Source organism: Globicephala melas, chromosome 3 (genome assembly GCF_963455315.2).
Source record: "Globicephala melas chromosome 3, mGloMel1.2, whole genome shotgun sequence".
NCBI classification, from domain to species: Eukaryota; Metazoa; Chordata; class Mammalia; order Artiodactyla; family Delphinidae; genus Globicephala; species Globicephala melas.
Window position 1 is genome coordinate 146,468,812 of NC_083316.1, and position 20,907 is coordinate 146,489,718.

General features: G+C 41.6%; 1 protein-coding gene across 7 annotated transcripts in view; it reads right to left on the minus strand.

The window, feature by feature from the left end:
- Window positions 1-4,255: 4,255 nt before the first annotated feature.
- The window catches only part of FBXW11 (F-box and WD repeat domain containing 11), a 129,139-nt gene continuing 112,487 nt past the window's right edge, over window positions 4,256-20,907 (minus strand). For all 7 annotated transcript variants that reach the window (XM_030829931.3, XM_030829934.3, XM_030829933.3 and 4 more), the window contains 5 exons: window positions 18,062-18,180; window positions 16,206-16,316; window positions 15,293-15,371; window positions 14,052-14,237; window positions 4,256-6,804 (listed from right to left, as the gene is read on the minus strand). In XM_030829931.3, the coding sequence (XP_030685791.1) occupies window positions 14,076-14,237; window positions 15,293-15,371; window positions 16,206-16,316; window positions 18,062-18,180 (471 nt within the window). In that variant the 3' untranslated portion in view covers window positions 4,256-6,804; window positions 14,052-14,075. The remainder of the gene's footprint in view (window positions 6,805-14,051; window positions 14,238-15,292; window positions 15,372-16,205; window positions 16,317-18,061; window positions 18,181-20,907) is intronic.

Below are 20,907 nucleotides of genomic sequence, written 5' to 3' on the forward strand. Positions count from 1 at the left end.
CACATTTGTTACGACTGCAGAACAGCTGCACAGGTATGAGTGGGAGGGAAAAGAGATGTGCAGAGGGTCTGTTAATGCAGGGGGACTGCACAGCGTGAGGCCTGGCTCCGTGGGGAGACTGCTGGCATCATGGTGCCCACTGAGAGGGAGAGGCTAGGCAGCGTGGTGAGAGCTCAGCCGTGGCAGTCAAGACAGACTGGAATCGAGCTCAGGGCTCGCTAGGGAGACACACCTGAGCCTCGGTTTCTTTAATGTTAATAATATAACCACACAGGGTTATTGTGAGGATAAGAGTAAAGCCCTTACCAGCAGTCCTGGCACGCACTAATGGGGGTTATTTCTATTCTTGCTGTCGTTGCAGTGGTGTTAATCAGTCTCTCCCCTGCATCGCTCACCACCCCCAGCCCTGCCACCTACATGCACACTGAGGACCTGATATTGTCTCCTGTCCACTTGGAGACGCTACAACGAGCTGAGGATACTGGCATGTTGAGGTCTCATTCGTTTTCCAGAAACATCCCCTGCAGATAGGATATATAGGCTGACTGCTTTTAAAGCAGAGTTATATTTTTTTTTTGCGGTACGAGGGCCTCTCCCTGTTGCGGCCTCTCCCGCTGCGGAGCACAGGCTCCGGACGCGCAGGCTCAGCGGCCACGGCTCACGGGCCCAGCCGCTCCGCGGCATGTGGGATCCTCCCGGACCGGGGCACGAACCCGCGTCCCCTGCCTCGGCAGGCGGACTCTCAACCACTGCGCCACCGGGGAAGCCCTAAAGCGGAGTTATACTTAATTAACAAAAAAAATTAACAGAAATAACTTGGTGTAAACATGATTCACCCGGTCCATCTCCCCCTGTTCCACCCACTGAATAGCCCAGACTACTGGTTACAAACTCAAGTCCTCACCGGGACCAGTCCTCACGGGCGACTGTCAGCATGCTTCCTCATTTTTCCCCTTCAAGAGGCCCAGGTAGGCTTCAGTCTGCCTGCGCACGTTTAAATTTGTCTCATCTCACACCCTCCCAAACTCTAACCCTTATACTTTTCTCTGCTCTGGGAATTCTGTACCATCTGTTTAAATGCCACAGTTGAAGCTACCAAAAAGAGCTGGCACCAAAAACCTATTATGTACCAGGCACTGTGCTAGGCACTTTAGGTCATCTAATCCTTACAGTGATTTTAAAATACTGTCTCCACTTCCCAGATGAAGCAGCTCAGGTTCAAGGCAGGGAATGCCCTTGCCCAGAGGGCCTGCTGTCAGTTAGCTGGCAGAGCTCCAATACCGACCTAGGTCTGTTGGCCCCAAAGTTCATGCGCTTTCCTCTGCCATCCAGTAGACCAGTGACCCCCGTGGATAGTCTTCATCAAGATCCAAAGGCTGTGGTGTTCTAAGAGCATTTCTTCCCAATCCCCAGAGCTGCAGGATATTTGGGAGAAAAAACACAGCCCATGAGCACAGAATGGTTCCTTGGATCCAAAAATGGTGGTGAAGGGTGGAGGGAGCTTAAGTTGTAGTCATGATACCTCCCCAGAACATCGGCTTTGAGCTGCTGTTCCTAAGGCATGCCCCGCCACAGATTTAAAGTCTTTGGCGTGGTCACTTCCCTGTTTTCCCAGACCAACCCAACAATAACATGTCTACTCTGAGAAATACAATTAAGTGATTCCTGGAGACAGGATGAGTAGGTCGTCACAAAGTTGAAAGCAATGGGACAATACAAATCCATTTATAGGAGTATGCTTTCCAGGTTACCCTGCGTGCACAGAGGAAATAGTTACTGCTGATCTGCACTACAATTCTTCCACATGGCTTCATACAACCAATAAAAATTTTACAACACTTGAATGAGGATTTCAGTGCATTTGGGCAGGTAAACACCTGAATATGGCCCTGTTCTCAGTTATCCTACAGATGCTGATTGAGTGTCTATGAGGTGTTAGACCCAGCTCTGTGCAACAGACAAGCAGAAGTTTGGAGGTCTTGGAGCTCCCAGAGTCTTCCCCAGCTGGAAGTGCATGCAACGTGTAGCATGTACAAGCACGCTACCTTCAATGTTAAATGTGATTGAAGACAGTGGCTGTCAGCTCTTGATTCCTTCCTCCTCCTCTCCTTGTCTTTTCAAACACCTCCCTTTTTGGGTCATTTTTTATTAACCAACATGTATCGACTACTGTGTGCTGGTCACTTTGCCACAAAGCTCATCACTTAATTTGTCCCTTTTCTCTGGAATCCCTTTCATTCTTCAAGAATTCAGTTGCCAATCTTGGATGCAATGCTTCAACAGGTCACTGCTAGAAAAGCTTAAGACGGTTCAGAGACAGCAAGCTGATACTCTAGCAATTGACTTAAAAAAAAAAATCAGTTCTCAACTTTGATAAATTGGGTCTCTTCATAAACTGGATTTTCAGCTTTTCTTGAAAATTTACACCTGGCATCACTGGGTCTGCATTCCAGCAACAGACCATCCAGAGCTAGAGCAGGTACCCTCCAGGACTTGGACTAGTGAAACCTACTCTTTTTTTTTGAAACCTTCTCTTATACATGGGAAAGCTGAGATCCAGAAGGGGGGATTGCCACTCAGCTAATTAGTAACAGGATGATCAGCCAGTCTCCCTAATTTCCCTTCTCCTTATTATTATTATTTTTTTGTGTGGTACGCGGGCCTCTCACTGTTGTGGCCTCTCCCGTTGCGGAGCACAGGCTCCGGACACGCAGGCTCAGCGGCCATGGCTCACGGGCCCAGCCGCTCCGCGGCATGTGGGATCCTCCCGGACCGGGGCACGAACCCGTGTCCCCTGCATCGGCAGGCGGACTCTCATCCACTGCACCACCAGGGAAGCCCCCCTTCTCCTTATTAACTAGAAACCAAACAGGCTGAGGTTGCAAAGCACCACTTAGTCTGATTGTATATCCAAGGAGTTCTACCAAAATCTGAGAATCTCTGTGCCTTCGTAGCTGTGAATTTCTTGTAGTAACACCTCAACTACCAAGGAAAAGAGAAACTAGTACTGACTGCTTTGTATTGACTGAAGTTATGGACTGAACACCTATATGTGAGGGCAGGAGACGACTGGAGGTGTGAAGATCCAGGCCGACACCTGAGGCTTTTCCACCCTGCAGCACAGTTTGGGTTCAACATCTGCTCTTCATAACAATTAGCCCAAATCACCAAGAACAGTTTATTCTGTTTAGCACAGGCAGGGATAGAAAGACCTGTGAAAATGGAGAGTCATTACAGGAAAAGACAAGAAACCACTTCAACCTGGTGCTCAAGGAACTAAATAACTTATGGAATATCCTTATAACCAAATACTAGGCAGCCGTCAGCAAGAATTACATGTACTGACATAGGATATAATCTCAAGAAGACTAGATGAAAAGGTGCAGTACAGCACGCTACCATTAATGTTACAGGGCATGGGGACAGTACGTATGTTTGTATGTAGACAGGCAGGTAGGCATATACGCATAGACACGTACATACACACACCCTTCCGTACACAGACTATTATCCGTCAGAGGATATGCAAAAAACTGGTTAACAAGGATTGGAGGACGGAGGGTCAAGAGTGAAAGGGAGAACCACTTTGTACACTATCTTTTATGGCTTGTAAATTGGTTTTCTTAACCGTGTGCATACTAGCTATTTCTAAAACATTTTTTTTTACAAGAAAAATGAGTGGGGGCAAAACTGTATAGAATTACTCTAATTTCATCTCAAAAGTCTACATTACCAATTCGGCTAAGGGCTGGCGGAATCTAGTTATCAGGAAAACTCTGCTACTGTGCAGGCCTCCTGAGCAGAATCCTGCAGTTACTGTATTTCCTTCTGCTCTGGTCCTCAACCAGTGATGTGTCAATCTGCCAAAAGGAAAGACAACAATTTCATGTCCGATGTGTAAGGGGGAGAGGGCTGCAGCTGCACTTCTCACACTGCCCCCCACCCCTTCGAGAATCAGAGGATCTACTCCCACCCAGAGCCATCTGGCACGTTTAAGGGACCATTTTCGTAGTAACTTGCGAGGCAATTAAGCACTTGTGGAAAGCAGATTTGCTGGGGAGGAGTTCTGAACCAGCCCCAGGGCATGGACTGGCATTATCTCATACCAGTTCTCCCACACCAAAAAAAGTACTTTTGTCTTCAACCTCACTGTACAGAGCAGATGATTTTTTCAATCTACAAACTTTAACTGTATGTCACTGATATACTGACAGCACGTTAACAGTTTTTTTTTGAAAAATTTCTTAACAGAACATCAGAGTATTGCAACACTTTATTAAGAGTATTGGCTTTGAATTAGTAGCTGAAGTAACAATTGCATGAAGCCAGATCAGGTGTACTGCATAATACTCATACTTGATTTATTGACATTACTTAGCAATTTATTGGACAAAGGTCAAACTTTTTGTTTTTTATTAAGCACATTCCACAGTACAAAGCTGTCGTGAATAATATCTGTACAATTTAACAGTTTCAATAGCTGTTCAGACACAAATTTATTTCAAACAGTTATTGGCAAACATAATTAATTACAAGTTAGAATCAGACTATCCCAGTGCTTTAAAACATTAATATAGCAGTAATTTACAGTTTCTCAATTATGGTTAGCAAAATAAAGTCCAGAGTACAGCTGGGAATTACTACTATAATCCCAGAAAGTCAGAATTCCTCGGGTGCCAAAGTCCCCTGCTATAATTTAGTAGGCACAATTCAAAGGTTGTGTGCATATTCAAAGGCCATGATCTCCCAAGGAACCAGAATTTCTATATTAAACATGCAGAGACAACCACAGAAAGTCCATTCGTTCAGAAGAATTGCCTCCTCCCCTGCCCCTCCCTGCCCTGCCCCCTGGGCTCTCCTAACCAATCTGATATTAAAGCTGTAAGGTAAGAGTGGTCAAAGTTAAGTCACTTTCACAACCGCTGTCAGGGTTACAACATCCACCCGCTGAACGGAGATTTCTTTTTTTTAACACTTTGAGACTCAACTTTTCAAAACCAGAAATTAATTTACTAACATGTAGGAGGGAAGGATGTATTTTTTAAAAAGGACAAAGGAAAACAAAAAAGCAAACCAACCCAATAAACAACCACAGACACACACATTGATTCCCACACCATTCTCAATGTAAAGGACAAAACAGAGCCCAGGCACCTTCCCCTCAGTGGGAGAGTGTGCTTCCACGGGAAGAGGTTTAGTTACAGGAAGTTCTCATTGGTCCTTTAAAACGTTAGCAACATTCCTTGATCTTTGGAAACAATGGCAAGGGGCAAATCAAAACCTAATATTGAACAAGGGAAAAGGAGTGCCAACCAGATGCCAAAGTCCTTTCCACGCACGTCAGCATGATGGTGCCATTCACACATTCGGGCTGCGGAGCGCGCGGGAGCCAGGAGAGCTTGCCAGGGCCACGGCAGCAGGCGACACCAGAGATGACAGGGATGGGACCATGAGCCTGAGGCTTCACACCACCTGGGAGGACCCTTCCACTCAAGATGGGCCCTTGAACCCGCCTGACGCGGGTCCCGGGCTCCAACACACAAGTGGGCCCTGCTACCACCTGACAAGGGCAGGACGCACGAATGCCAGAGCCAGGAGAGCCAGTCAGCGGGGGCCTTCTCGCTCTTCCCTTCCCAGGGTTACTAACACACAGAGTGTGACCTGTGACGGTGGAGTCAAATGAATGCTATGGGAAGTGACCACGGGTACTTAAGGAGTACTGATGAGGAAAAGAACAACAAAAGTATTTAAGGTACCTCTCTACTGTATATACTGCACAACAAATAAAACATTTTGTGTTAAACTTTAGAAATTACATCTTAAAACAAGATTCCCATTAAAACACACACACACACACCACGCACAATGACAATGACAATGACAAAATAAGAACACCGTATGAATACTGCAGGAAGGGTTCTAGGTAATCCACATCAACCCTGGTAGCGGGTTCTTGAGTCCAGCCCACGGCTAAGGGCGAACACACTCTGCATTAGTGTCTCAGGCACGGGGGCCCTGACTCGAGCAACCTTGAGGTTAAACTGTTATGTACATTATATCTACATGCGGATACAGTATTTTAAATTAGGAGGCAAGCACACATGTAAAGGTGTTACTCTACCAAATATCAGGAGATGGTTGCGGGTACAGAGAACAGTTAATAAAAGAAAAGAGCTATATTACCTGTTGGGAGATAATATAACCTGGCTTACAGTTCTTTAAATTAAAAGAAATTGGTACAGAAAGGAAGTATAATCCAAAAAATATTACTAAAACAACCCAGAGAAATGTTTCCATTGTCCAACATGTTCCTAATACAAGTCACAATTCATAATGACTTGGACGGTCAAAAGGAGAACGCTAACTTCTGAAAAGGAAAGCCCTGGACATTCTGGGTAGGTGTTTGGCACCCAAAATTTCACCGAAGAATGCTGTTTCTTAGTATCAGACCAAAGTGCAAAGCAATATAAATTAGAGGCCAAGTCTTCTCTTGACGGTCGATTTACTTCTGTAAAACAGACTGTACGTTCCTTTTATATGAACAATTTACATTTGAAGCGATAGATTTCTTTTCACTGATGGGGGGAGGAAATGGGCTTCTGTACTACTGAAAGTCGGTGAAGCTAAGGTATCCTTCTCAAAGTAGAGGCCGGAATCGGAGGGGAGAAATGTCGGTACTTGAAGAGTTAGGCTGCTTTGCATCTACCCAGCGTCTAGAACCAATTCCAGCTTCATAACTCAGCTGTGAAGAACTCCCTTAGGCATTTGGTAGCCATGTAGCCAGTAGTTCAAGACTAGGAAACCCTGAAAAAACAAAAACAAAGGGAGTATGGATGGATATTCTGGTTAGACATGGAGATATACACCACAGCCCATCCACATCCACACAGACATGTATGTACTTGTGCACACATAACACTGATTTTTAAATAATCAGCATCAAAATAGAAGTTGCAAGTTGTTTTGCGTATACTACATACCAGGTATCAGGTTTATTTAAACCTCTCAAGAACTTTATAAGGTAGAAACTATTATACCTACTTTACAAATAAGAGAACTGAGGCTCAGAAACATTATTTGGTTTAAAGCATTAGCCATTATATCCTGGGATAAACCATAATGGAAAAGAGTATAAAAAAGAATGTATTTATGTGTGTATTACTGAGTCAGTTTGCTGTACAGCAGAAATTAACACAACATTGTAAATCAACTATGCTTCCAGAAAAAAAAAAAAAAAAGCAAGCATTAGCCGTTAAGTGACAGAGAGGGGATTCTAATAGATGACTGACCCTATAACCTATCATCTTTCATGCTGCTAAAAGTTATGCATGTAACAAAATATGCTTAATGTTAGATTTTATATTTAGCATAATCTTAAATTTACGCCATCCAGAGGCCACCAGGACCTGTCTCATGACCGACCCAGAGTCTTCATCTATCACTGTGAAACAAAAATATGTAAAAGCTAGTAAACAGAGTACTCCTTCTAAACAGAATGCCAACAGTCAGAAATTACTTCTTTTTGAAATAAATCATTTATAAAAGGACAACACAATGTAGAGGGGAAGACAACTGAATGTTCTATATTTTTTTGACCATGACCTTGAGTCAGGAACCCATTTTAATCCCAGTCTCTACATGCATCCGTGTATGTGAATACACACACATACCCCTACGCGGAACATTCTAACATTCCAACACTAATCGTTACTATGGACAATGCAGGCTGACATTTTATGTCCTAAATTTTACCCAAAGTCAAAATCCATTAAAATGATTTCACAACCACTAATAAGTTACAACCCTTTCCAAACACTGCACTAAACCATTGGCCTGGAAGATCTAAGTCACCTTTAGGTCTAAAATTCTATGGCCAAAAAGAGAGAGAGAAAAAGAAAGGGGGTGGGGGTGGGGGTAGTTGTTTGGTTTTGTTTTGCTTTTAAACCTTGTATATATTTTTTTAAAGGCAATTTTCCTAAAAGGTTAATTTCCACAAAATCCTAATTTCACAAGAATCCTAATAAGCTTCCAAATGAACGCAAGACAGATTCACAATTTCATCTGCCACTGTTTTCCCATGAAGGATATGTAAGAGTATTTGAATTATTTTAAAAATATTAACAACCAGAGATAAGAAGTCAGCACTCTCAAACGCTGCTGGTGGGAATGTCAACTGATGTAACTCTTCTGGAGGGTAACACAACTCTTAAGTATCAAACCTCTTTAAACATCATAGCTTTCACCTAGACACTGCAGACATTTCTAGAATTCTATCCAAAGGTAATAAAAGGTTGGGCAAAGATTAAGCTGAAAGAATCATGGCAATGTGTTTTATAATAATTAAAAGCTGGGGGGGATATAAATATATAACAGGTGCATATCCAAACAATCAAACATGATTTTGCCATTAGGAACAGTAATTTAGACAAATAGTGACATTACTGACAGGCAACAATTTCACAATAAAGAAAAAAAAAGCACAGTTATCAAACATAATTTTTAAAAGCCTGAAAGGCTACATACAAAGGAGTTAATAATGGTGAACCAAGAAGAGGAGTTATCTACTTTTTACTAATTTCCTAATATTGTCTCATAATAAAAAAGAGAGCTACTGTATACATAGCTCTTGGGAGTTAGTAATTTTTTTTAAAAAAAATGACTCAGCAAAAAAATCTATTGCTAAATTTCTCGACATAGAAATACTCCTACCTTATATTTTAGGGGTAAATATTTTACTGCAAGGTTAAATCATCATTAGGGTAGTGTTTCTTATTATGCATAAATTTTACAGCATCACATGGTAATAATTTTTTTCATGTTACAATAAATGAAAAGAATTTGGAAAAGAGCAATAAAATCTATAAAGTTGACTGCCAAGGTTGTCAGAAGTAATTCACTTTGAAGAGACAAACACATTTGAGGTTTCATTGCTTGTGCTGCTTAAAAAGCAGATAAGATTTTTCCACTGATTTATAATTGTGGATCATAACAAGGCAGTTGTTCTTAGTTTCCCAAAAAGGGGGCGAGAGGAGGGCCTGGAAGAAGTAACACTACAGTTTCCTTTCCACCACAGCCAATGAGAGAAACGGCATTGGTGATCATTTCATCTCTCAATCAAAGGAATCTAATTTCACGGCATTTTAAAGTAGTATATAAAAGTTGTCCAATTTGTGAAAGTTTACTATGTTCTATAATTCATCTATCAAATTCACCAGAGGGGGAGAAAACATACTACAGATGGCTTAGATTTTATCATGTGCTTCTTTAACAGTGGAAAGACACAAACACATATCCAAACTACAAAAGAGGTATACTTAAGTTGTTGTATGATATACCTACTCCCCTGACCCTAACCATTCCAGAAGCTCAGCCACAATTGTAGTTGTCTGTGTTCTATTTTATCTATTTATCTATGTGGGAAAATAAAAGCAGAAGCATTGGGATACAGTCAAAGCAATGCAGAGAGAATGTATAGCTCAGAAAATAAAAAATTAAGAACAGAATAAACTTAACAATAGGTGTGCAAGACTTCTACACTAAAAACTGCAAAACACTGCTGAAGAGAAACTGAAGAAGACCTGAATAGTAAAGAGATATACTGGGTTTATGGATTAGAAGACTCAGCATTTGTTAAAGATGGAAATTCTCCCCAAGGTGACCTTTAGAGTCAATGCAGTCCTGATCATAATCCCATAATCTTCATAGAATTTGATGATTTCATTCAAAAATGAGTATGAAAACCAAGAGGACCTAGAAGAGTCAAAACAATTTTTTTTAAACTGACTTATTACACAGCATGGTATTGGCAAAAGGATAGCCATAGATCACAGAACAGAATAGAGGCCAGAAAAAGTATAACAAACAAGTGGTCAATTGAGTTTTTGACAGAGTGCTATAACAATTCGATGGGAAGAGGACAGTCTTTTAACCCAAAAGAGCTGGAACAGCTAGAAGGCTGTATAAAAAACACCATTCACAAAATTAATTCTAAATGGATCAAAGACCTAAATGTAAAACCTAAGCATATAAAACTCTTACAACGATGCTGGTCCAAACACGGTAGTCACTAGCTACACGTAGTTATTTATTATTTTATATTTTATTTTAAAAAATTTTTGGCTGCGTTGGGTCTCCATTGCTGCACGCGGGCTCCCTCCAGCTGCAGTGAGCGGGGGCCCCTCACTACGGTGGCCTCTCCCTCTGCGGAGCACAGGCTCCAGGTGCACAGGGTTCAGTAGTTGTGGTACGCAGGCCCAGCAGCCGCAGCTCGCGGGCTCCAGAGCGCAAGCCCAGCAGCCGTGGCGCACGGGCCCAGCTGCTCCGTGGCATGTGGGATCTTCCCGGACCAGGGCTCGAAACCGCGTCCCCTGCTCTGGCAGGCGGACTCCCAACCACTGCACCACCAGGGAAGCCCGCTACATGTAGCTATTTAAATTTAAGTTTAAATGAAGTACAATTAAATACAATTAAAAATCCAATCCAATTCAATTCAATTCAAATATAATTAAAACTTCAGTTCCTAAACCAAACCGGACACATTTCATGAGCTTAATAGCCACATACGGCTCGTGACTATCAAAGTGGACAGTGCAGGGACTTCCCTGGTGGCGCAGTGGTTAAGAATATACCTGGCAATGCAGGGGACACGGGTTTGATCCCTGGTCCGGGAAGATCCCACATGCCGCAGAGCAACTAAGCCCATGTGCTACAACTACTGAAGTCCGTGTGCCTAGAGCCTGTTCTCCGCAACAAGAGAAGCCACCACAGTGAGAAGCCCGTGCACCGCAGTGAAGAGCAACCCTGGCTCACTGCAACTAGAGAAAGCTCACGCACAGCAACGAAGACCCAACACAGCCAAAAATAAATTAATTAAATAAATAAATTTTAAAAAAAACATCACAAAGTGGACGGTGCAGCTGCAGAAAATGTAAACTAATCTGGTGAAAGGAAGCAGGTCAGTGTTTGCTAAGGCTGTGAAGGGATCAGGCTCTGACTACAAAGAGGACACAAGGGAACTTCTGGGGAGTGATAAAAATATTCTTACCTGGAGTGTGGAGGAAATTGCAGGCGTGTATATATTCGTAAAAACGTGTCACAAAACAGTATAATTTAAGTGGGTACAATCTGTTTTACAAAAATCATACCTCAATAAAATTGATTCAAAACAGCAATGGGGCTTAGCGAAGGTGAAGGGGGCGGGGCAGAGGGAGATGTGTACATCTAGGTACCTGTCTATATGTAAGGAATATATTTAGTACTTGACTATGCCACTTTAGACAACTTAGTCTAATTTCTTACTGAGCTACTATCTTTATGTTTGTGGAAGGTGTATGAATACACTGCAGTTTCGCACGTATTTATTTATGGGCAAATTCTTGTTGGCCCAGGAGAAAGAGCACAGAGACGTCATGTTGGCCCCGGGTGTCACTTGACCAACAAATGTCAACAAGCACTCATAATACACTGTGTGCTCTATTAGATACTGGGGCTCCAAAATAAAAGGAGCTCCACACCTGGTAAGAGAGACAGGCATGCAAATTATTTCAATACCAAATAATAAATTAAGTCAGATGAAGGAAAGGAGTGGGGGTGTGGTGGTATCCACAAAACCCTAACAACACAAGCAAGGGGAGGGAGGTGGCAGAGGTCTGTATTACTGAAGTGTAATTAGGGAAATTAAACAGAATTCAGTCTGGTTGGAGCCCTGGATTTTTGGGAGGCAAGAATGCAAGGCTGGGGTGGGGGAGGGTAGAGAGGACAGAAGGTAAGAGCTAGATATTGAAATTTCTGTTAGCTAATCTTAGCTAAGCCTTGCTCCTGAAAACAAAAGGAAGCTAGTGAAGAGGAGAGGCAGGGCTAAGATGACCATAGTTGGTAACAGGATGAAGGGTGGGCTGAAGAGGGAGAAGAAGAGAACAGGAAGGAGGAAATCAGTTTTCATTTGGGTCCTTTCCTCCTTCCTTATGTATTTCTTTAGTTTGGGGCAAAGGGAGGTTGAGGCGGGGAAGAGCAATCACTCAAAAAATCCTTGCCGGGCTTCCCTGGTGGCGCGGTGGTTACGAATCCACCTGCCAATGCAGGGGACGTGGGTTTGAGCCCTGGTGCGGGAGGATCCCACAGGTTGCGGAGCAACTAAGCCCGTGCGCCACAACTGCTGAGCCTGTGCTCTAGAGCCCATAAGCCACAACTACTGAAGCCCACGCGCCTAGAGCCTGTGCTCCGCAACAAGAAAAGCCACCGCAATGAGAAGCCCGCGCACCGCAACGAAGATCAAATGCAGCGCCACCCCACCCCCCAAAAAGAGATCCTTGCCTTCTTCCTCTGTAATTTCCTATAATTCAATAAACGTAAAAATTCTGCCATGTGAATTTCTCAACTGACTTGTGAAGAATCTATCCAGAGAGAAAGCAGCAAGGGAGATGGCCACTGTCACAAGAGCCAGTATGAACACAGCTGAGACCAGGAACGGCAACTATGTATGTGGCTTACAGGTCACTACTGTGGCTCAGATCCTATAGCTAGGGAGGCACAGCCAAGCCATTGAGGCACTTAGGCCTTCTGGGTCCATGTGGGGTCCCATCATCCTTCCAAAGGCAGTACACTAGCCAGTCACTACGGATCAAACTGAGTTGGCATGAAGAAACAATGCATTTGCCATTCCTGATGCAGATCCTTGGTTTATCGCTAATAGATGGAACAGGGGCAAGACCAGAGGTCCGCATGCTTCTTCTTAATGGGCCAGATTGTACGTATTTTAGGCCACACAGTCTCTTTTGCAACTACTCAGCTCTGCCACTGAAGCACGAAACCAGCCACAGACAATACATAAACAGATGAGCTGTGGCTGTGCTCCAGAAAAACTACTTATGGGCACTGGAATTTGAATTTTATATAATTTTCACATGTTCTAAAATAATATTCTTCTTTTAATTGTTTCAGAGTATTTAAAAGTGTAAAAAACTATTCTTAGATTGCTATGGTAAGGATAAAAAAAAATAAGGCAGTGGGTCAAATTTGGCCTCCAGCTGTAGCCTGCCGACCCTGAATAAGATAAACTTCCTGGAGCAGAAATAAGGAGTATCTGAAAAGATGTCAACTTAGTGATCTAGAAAGCAGTGATTCCCTATCTTTTCACCCCCAAAATTTCACGATTCTGCACACGGACTTTCTTTACATTTTTAATATTCAATGAACAGGAAAATATACAATGACAAAAAGCTACTAAGCATTAAGTAATGTTTTTACATAAATATGAATTTTATTAACACAGTCTTTACATACATATATACATGACAGTACAAATATGCACAAACATTATTTATTCAATCTACAAAGTTTAATGTGCACAGAATTCACAGGCCCCCTCGCAAAATTCTCAAGAGTTGGGAATACTGCTCCAGATGAACATGGTCATCAGTCCCAAGGACACTGCCAAGTAAGGCTTCTCATCCTCTACCTGGACACCCTTGGTAATCAAAACATGCCATCGTCAATGTTATTATGGCCCTAAGTCTTCCTGTTACCGGAGCAAAGGACTTGGCTTCCAGGGTACCTGTTGTGTCTAATGGATGAAGAACGAGTTTTAGGGGCTCTCTCAACAAACACCCTTCTTTGATTCCTACCCTAGGGAATGGTGGTGGTGGGTGGATTGTAATGGGGGGGTGGGGAGGGGAGGTAGTTTTAAGTGTTTGCCTGATGGTGATTTTTAAAAAAATAAAAGATAGAACTGAAAGACAGGAAAGAAAGAGAAAAAGGAGATCCTTGCACCGCAAAACAATTTAGAGGACTTTACTGGTACTAAATTGGTATGACCTGGGAAAAGTTTTAAAAAACAGGAACCGTGGTGTCTACCAATATGAAAACCCACAATAAGCAGGATTTCGATTTATATCTTATTTTGATGTGACCATAAAGATCTAGCCTTATGCTAGAACTCTGCAAAGTTGATGCATCTAATGTTCCTATTACTGAGAAAGGAACCCAAACCATAAAATTTCCCCAAAGGGAAGGTGAATTCAATCAGCAAAATTAAAAGTGGGGGAAGTACTCACCTGAAACAGGTAAAGTGCAGACTGTTATCTGGAGATGTAAGTGTATGTTCTGGAGGGAGAACGGGTCTCATTCTGGGCACTGGGAGGCACATTTAAGAAATCCCAAATCAAAATTGTGTCATCATGGGAGCTGCTGATGATCTGAAATTCATCAAACTGTAGCCGAAACACACGTCCAGAATGTTCCTGTGAAACGTAACAGCTTTATGAATAAAACGAAATCTTTACAATCCCTCCTATCTCACTACCAGGGAGTTGGCACAGGCTGAAAATACAGCTCCTTATCCAGGCTTCCTACATAACTTTATTGAGCTTTGTCCTTCTCCCTAGGAATACAGATTCTGCCTTCCCTTCTAGGCTTTTTCTTTAATTTAACTTTGTGTCCTAGATCCTGGCCCATTAATATGTCAAAGAAGAAAAACTATGTGATCATCTTACAAAGGGTCTTAAGAAGGTAAGCAACAATATTTAATACCCATTCTTGATACACTGTAAAAACTAGGACCAGAAGAATAGTGTTTTTAACACCACCAAGCATATCTATCTCAAACCACAGCTAACATCAAAATTAATGGTGAAATACCAGAAGTCTTCCTATTAAAATCAAGAAGAAAACAAGAATGGCCCTGACTCAAGTTCTGCATGTTCTTCTAGTCAATGAAAGGAGAGAAAAAATAGAAGGTAAAACTACTGAAAATAAGAAAACTCTATCAATATTTTCAAACAACTGTCTCCTCAAAAATACAAAAGTAAACAGACTGCTAGAAATAATGAGCTTGGCAAAGTTGGTAAAACAAGATTAATATATAAAAATAAAGTATTCCTATATGCCAAGCAATAATCCGTAGAAAACAGATTGAGGGGAAAGTCCACCATAATAGTACAAAAATGTGCTGAGTTATAAAACACAACACAACCACAGACACCCATATTAGGAAATCTCCCAAACTTGCAGACAGGAAATACTTTATGCTCTAGGAGGAAACCAGTCCACCTACAAATGAGGAAGCCTGCTTTCATATTTTAAGTTGTGTTAATACTCTTTATAAAAGAGCTCACAGAAATATGAATGTCAAATATTCTCTGATTTTGACTAATAAACAAAATTAACAGAACAGCGCATTTCTCAGAAGGCATGCTGTGAGGTACAGAAGCTTTCCAGTGATAGGCTCAGGGAGGTCTATCTGCAGGTGGCCAACCGCCAGCACAGGGAAGCACTTCCCTTTCAACAGATCACATACCACCAATGTGCGCAGACACAACGTGCTTGCTGGGGCTCGGGGGTCGAGAGCAGCCTGCAAGTCCCAAACTTTGATTTTCCTAGAAAGGAAAATGAAATCACAATTAGTGGAAAAGTCAACATTTTATATATTGTCAAGCATTCCCTCGATAGAAAGGAGTGCATTCGAACTGCCTATTTTAAAAGCTAATGGGGAACCTGCTGATGTTTTGACAAGGTATTTAAACCAATTACACTTGATTTGGAAAAAATAAGGACCTACACATTCTCAGAATTGCTGAAATTGTGAAGAAATATTGTTTGAAGGGAGACAAGAAAACAACTTCACATTATCTAAATTCAATTCCTGACTTGATAATCTATGTCACCAAATTCATTAATCAGGAAGCTCTCTAGGGCTGAGTAGGTGCTGCTGACAGAAGCTAGGGCTCTCTGTGAAATTCCAAGGATACCTTTCTCCAAACTAAGCAAATGCTGAAAGTTAATAATAGGAGTATGAACAGACCAACTAACCCGTCTGTGAAGTATATATAAGGTCATCTTGAAAGGTTTACGGTTGCCATTTGCTCATTTTAAAAGTCATGAGGCTTTTTAAAGAGGATGTGTTCAATTCACCAAAAGGGGAAAAGAAATTTATCATTGAACTCACCAAAAAAAAAAAAAAAAAAAGCCTGGATTAATTTAGTGCTGGGACAAGGAACTAGCTACTCCCTGAGTTTACAATAATGGTTAAAAGCATAAGCTTATTAATTCATCCTTCTGGGTCTCAGTGTCCCCACTTGATCCTGCCATCCACCATTACATAAGAAATACCCAGCATGGGACCTAGCACATACACAGCTGCTTAATATGCAGTACTTATTTTTCCTCTTCATATAGTTATGGTCACGCATTTGAAAATTTGAAACACGTACCCATCATAGGCCCCACTGACAATCCTCTTGTTATCAAACCGGATGCATCGGACCAATTCTTCATGTCCCTCTAGGACTCTTAAACAGGCGCCACATTCAATATCCCACAGTCTTGAATGAAAAACAGATTTCTGTGAATCAACTTCCTACACATGATTCAAACTATCCATACGTGATCTTCCCTACCCTGGGAATCTTTATTTCTATCTCACTCCCAGTTCACATTATACACATGTGAAGATATGTGTGTACCTTTGTACCATTCATGTGTTTTTTAAGAACTAACTTGGGAGAAAGGCTTACTTTTCATTTTATTTCCTTTTACATAGTTTGAAACTTTTAAAAATCACATGCATGTTGTTATTATTTAAATAATACCAACAAAGAAATTTCAATTACATTTAGTTTGTAGGCATGCTCTTGATGTCTGAGTTGATGAAACCAAGTAGCCAAATGGTCTAAGAAGAATTCTGGGGGGGAGACAGGGATTGCAGGCCGTAAAGAAGAAAAAGGATGTTGGTGTGGGGAAGATAATAAATACAGCCCAGGGGGTTAGGCTTCCGCCACCAAGGTTAGAACTGGTGGACCAGCACAATGGTCTCCCTCTCCTGATGAGGCTTAGGGATTCCCCTTCCTAGATACAGTATTACAAGGTCAGAGTGGGAGCCTCTCATTAGGCATATGCAGTGTCTTAGAAATATAAACCCAGTGACTACCATCAGCCTTTTTCTCTGTATATGATTTATGTAACAATTCTGGAAAGAGATTTTTAAAAAATTATCACTGATTTAACTACATTATTTGTAAAAAGAAACCACAGCAAACTAACATGTACAAAACAAAGTTAGCAAATTAATTCTATAATGACATTTTCTTAGCCTCCCCACTAGTACCTATCATAAATCCAATGAATATTCTATCCTCAGCAAATGTTCTCATCAGTGTCAGTGATGATGGCTTCTCTAATCTACTGTGAAGAGAACACTGCCACTATAACTCCAAAGTGGTTCTCTTCCATAAACTACTCAGCAGTACACATTATTATTTTGTAGAAGCTCGGAGGTTCCAATGAGGAAGTTAAGAATTGTTTATTGCTGAAATATTAAGTAATACCAAGCATAAAGAATGCAACAGAACCAAGATTCAAGTTCTCAACTGACTTTTATGATACCTTAAAACTTAAAATGATAAAGAAAACTTTTGGCAGTTAAAGTTACATTGTGTTTGCTTTCTTTCTTTCTTTTTCTAAAAAAATAATCTTGAACCCAATCCTTATTTTGCCCAAACAGGCAATTTGATTATAAAAAAGCTACTAGAATATGTTGGGACAGTTGGAAAAATGACTTGGGGTAATTAAATAGATATTTAAGGGAAGTTCTTAATAAGATAAAAAGTGTTTAAAGACATTCATATTTATTAGAAAGCAAGGACAATGAGTGTTGGGAAGAAAAAAGGGAGATAAGATAAATGACCGAACAGGAATTGATGACAGTGTTGGGAGAGAGAAATAAAGTACACTGCCCTCTGTTAGGGAGAGAGGCAGGGGCTCACTGGTAAGGGAAAGGAGAGCATCAGGCTGGAGCATCCTCTGTTCTGAGGCACTATGGTATTAAGTGATCTTGGGTGGAGTTGAGGTTATAAAACCTTGTGCACTGGGGGAATCTTGGAAGAATACCCAGGGCATACACAATTTACCCACTTTAGTGTGCAGAACCAGAGAGATAAATAAAAGTTACCTAAAGTTTTCTTATCTGAAGCAGCCCCCAAAACTGAGTCTTTTGAGCATCAGGACTGGAGATAAGTCAACACTATGGCAAAAATGAGCCCACTCTGTCACCACACCAACTTCTACCCACCTTATGGTATTATCCGATGATCCACTAACAACCAGCCGATCCCTGTACTGGAGACAGGCAATGCCTCGCTTGTGCCCATTCAGAGTACGAACAAATTCACAGGTGCTCGTGCTCCAGACCTGTACAACAAATTAGCAATAGATTTAAGAATAAATGCAGAAAAGCCCTTGCACAATGTACCTTTAAAAAAAAAAAATCAGAACTTCTAAGAATGACCACAATACTTGATTATGAAATACACTGGGGAGGTTGGGGAACAGATTGGATAGCATAACATTTCCTTAGCTGCTGAGTGATAAAACTGGAATGAAATACAGAGGGAATTTGTGAAGTCTCCAAACCTTGAGATCTTCACAAAGAGAACATCTCCTGGATGGTTCAGACATTCATTTGCCTAGAGAGAAGGGTCTGGGCCAGATCTTATGTTTTTAGGCCGGGTGACACGTCAAACCCAATGTAACTGATGTGAAAGGGCTTCACCTTTTGCATCCTCTTCTTTTCCAGCATAGTTTCTCGAATAGCTCCATTTGTTTTGACACATCACTCCTAATATTATGTATGTGGAATAAATAACCCCTCTTTTGTGAAGCTGTCTGCAAGACTCAGATGTCCATAGACACACTTAATACCAGCCAAATAAGGAGACACAAAGTAACCAATGTTCCCTGAATTATTTTATTAGCTGCATTTGTAGTTGAATGGGACAACCAGATATCCAGAGGCAAAAGGATGAAGTTGGATCCCTGTGTCACACTGTATACAAAAATTTAATTCAACATGGATCAATGATCTAAATGTAGCAGCTGAAACTGTAACTCTCAGAAGAAAACATAAGAGTAAATCTTTGTGACCTTGTATTAGGCAACTGTTTCTTAGATATGATAATAAAAGCACAAGTAACAAAAAAAATTGATGAACTTGACTTCAACAAAGTTAAAACTATTTGTGTTTCAAAGGACACCATCAAGAAAGTGAAAAGACAACCCACAGGAAGAAAATATTTGCAAATCATTTATCTGATAAGGGACTTGTAACCAGAACATGTAAAGAACTTTTGCAACTAAATAATAAAGAGACAAATAATCTAAGGTTTGAAAAGAGCAAAAGATTTAAGTAGATGTCTCTTCAAAGAAGTTATAAAAATGGCCAATAAGCACATGATGCTCAACATCACTGGTCATTAGGGAAATTGAAAGAAAAACTGCAGAGACACCACTAAATACCTACCAGGATGGCTATAATAGACACACACACACACACACACACACACTAACAAGGGCTGGCAAGGATATGGAGAAATATCTGGGCTGATATTATGCAACATCTGTTTGTTTTTTTTTTTTGCTGTACGCGGGCCTCTCACTGTTGTGGCCCCTCCCGCTGCAGAGCACAGGCTCCGGACGCGCAGGCCCAGCGGCCATGGCCCATGGGCCCAGCCGCTCCGCGGCATGCAGGATCCTCCTGGACCGGGGCACGAACCCGTGTCCCTTGAATCGGCAGGCGGACCCTCAACCACTGCACCACCAGGGAAGCCCCAACATCTGTTTTGTACAAAGGCCCAAACCCTCTTGACTTCCAGGCACTGGTCTCGTACAAATTGGTGTGACTGACTGGTGAGGTGCCAAAAATCCTAGTTTTTCAGCTTCCAGACTCTATCCAATCTAAAAGTCTGATGCTATCTAGTCTGTGATCTGTGGGGCTAGATACTAGCATGCTGGCCAGTACGGGTCATAAAAGGAAGGTTTCTGAGCCCATACACTGCTGGTGAGATTGTTAAATGGTGAAGCCATTTTGGAAAACAGTTTGGCAGTTCCTGAAGATGTTCAACACAGAGTTACCATCCCAAGAGAATTAAAAGTGTATGTACACGCAAACATCTGTACACAAATATTTATGGCAGCATTATATATAACAGATAGAATGTGCAAACAATCAAAATGTCCGTGAACTGACGAACGGATAAACAAAATGTGGTGCATCCACACACAGAATTTTTCTAGTCATCAGAAGGAATGAAGTCTGATTCATGCTGCAAAGTACATGGATGACCCTTGAAAACACTACACTAAGTGAAAGAAGCCAGACACAAACGGCCACATGTATATGATAACATTTATCTGAAAAGTCTCAAATAGGCAAATCCAGAGAAGGAAGATTACTGACTGCCAGGGACTGGGGGTAGAGAACAGGGGTTGACTGCTAATGGGTATGAGGTTTTTTCAGAGGGTGATAAAGATGTTCTGAAACTAGTGATGACCATACAACACTGTGAATATACGAAACCACTGAATGGTATGCTTTCAAATGATGAATCTTATGGTATGTGAATTATATCTCAATAAGGCTGTTATAAAAATATAAGGAAAGCTAAAATTTTAATAAGTTAACATGTACATTGGAACCAGCACTGCATTTACCATACCCGATGGATCATCCTAGACTACAAGTGCTTGTCACACGTCTGCCTCACACCACACGTTGAGCTCCTTGGAGGCAGGGACATGTCCTGTTCCTCATCATCTCTCTAGCATCCAGCCCAGGGTCTATGGCATGGCAGGCTCTCAAGATTAGGTGAATAAATCAAAGCTGAATTCTGCCACTAACTAGCTAATGTGGCCTCCAGCACAGTCCTCTGTGCCACATCTGTAAAATGTGGCTCAGCAGAGTGCTGGGAGGGTGGAATGAGGCAGTAATGGGAAGCTTCTGGCACATGGTACATGTCCCATAGGTTAGTTCTCTTCCCTTTAAAAAGGTTATCAACAATGTCCTTTCATGAAATAGAGGACTGCTCTCGGTCCGGACCCCATGACCCTTTTCTACGACCTTGCCTACGGCTTGAGAAGCAT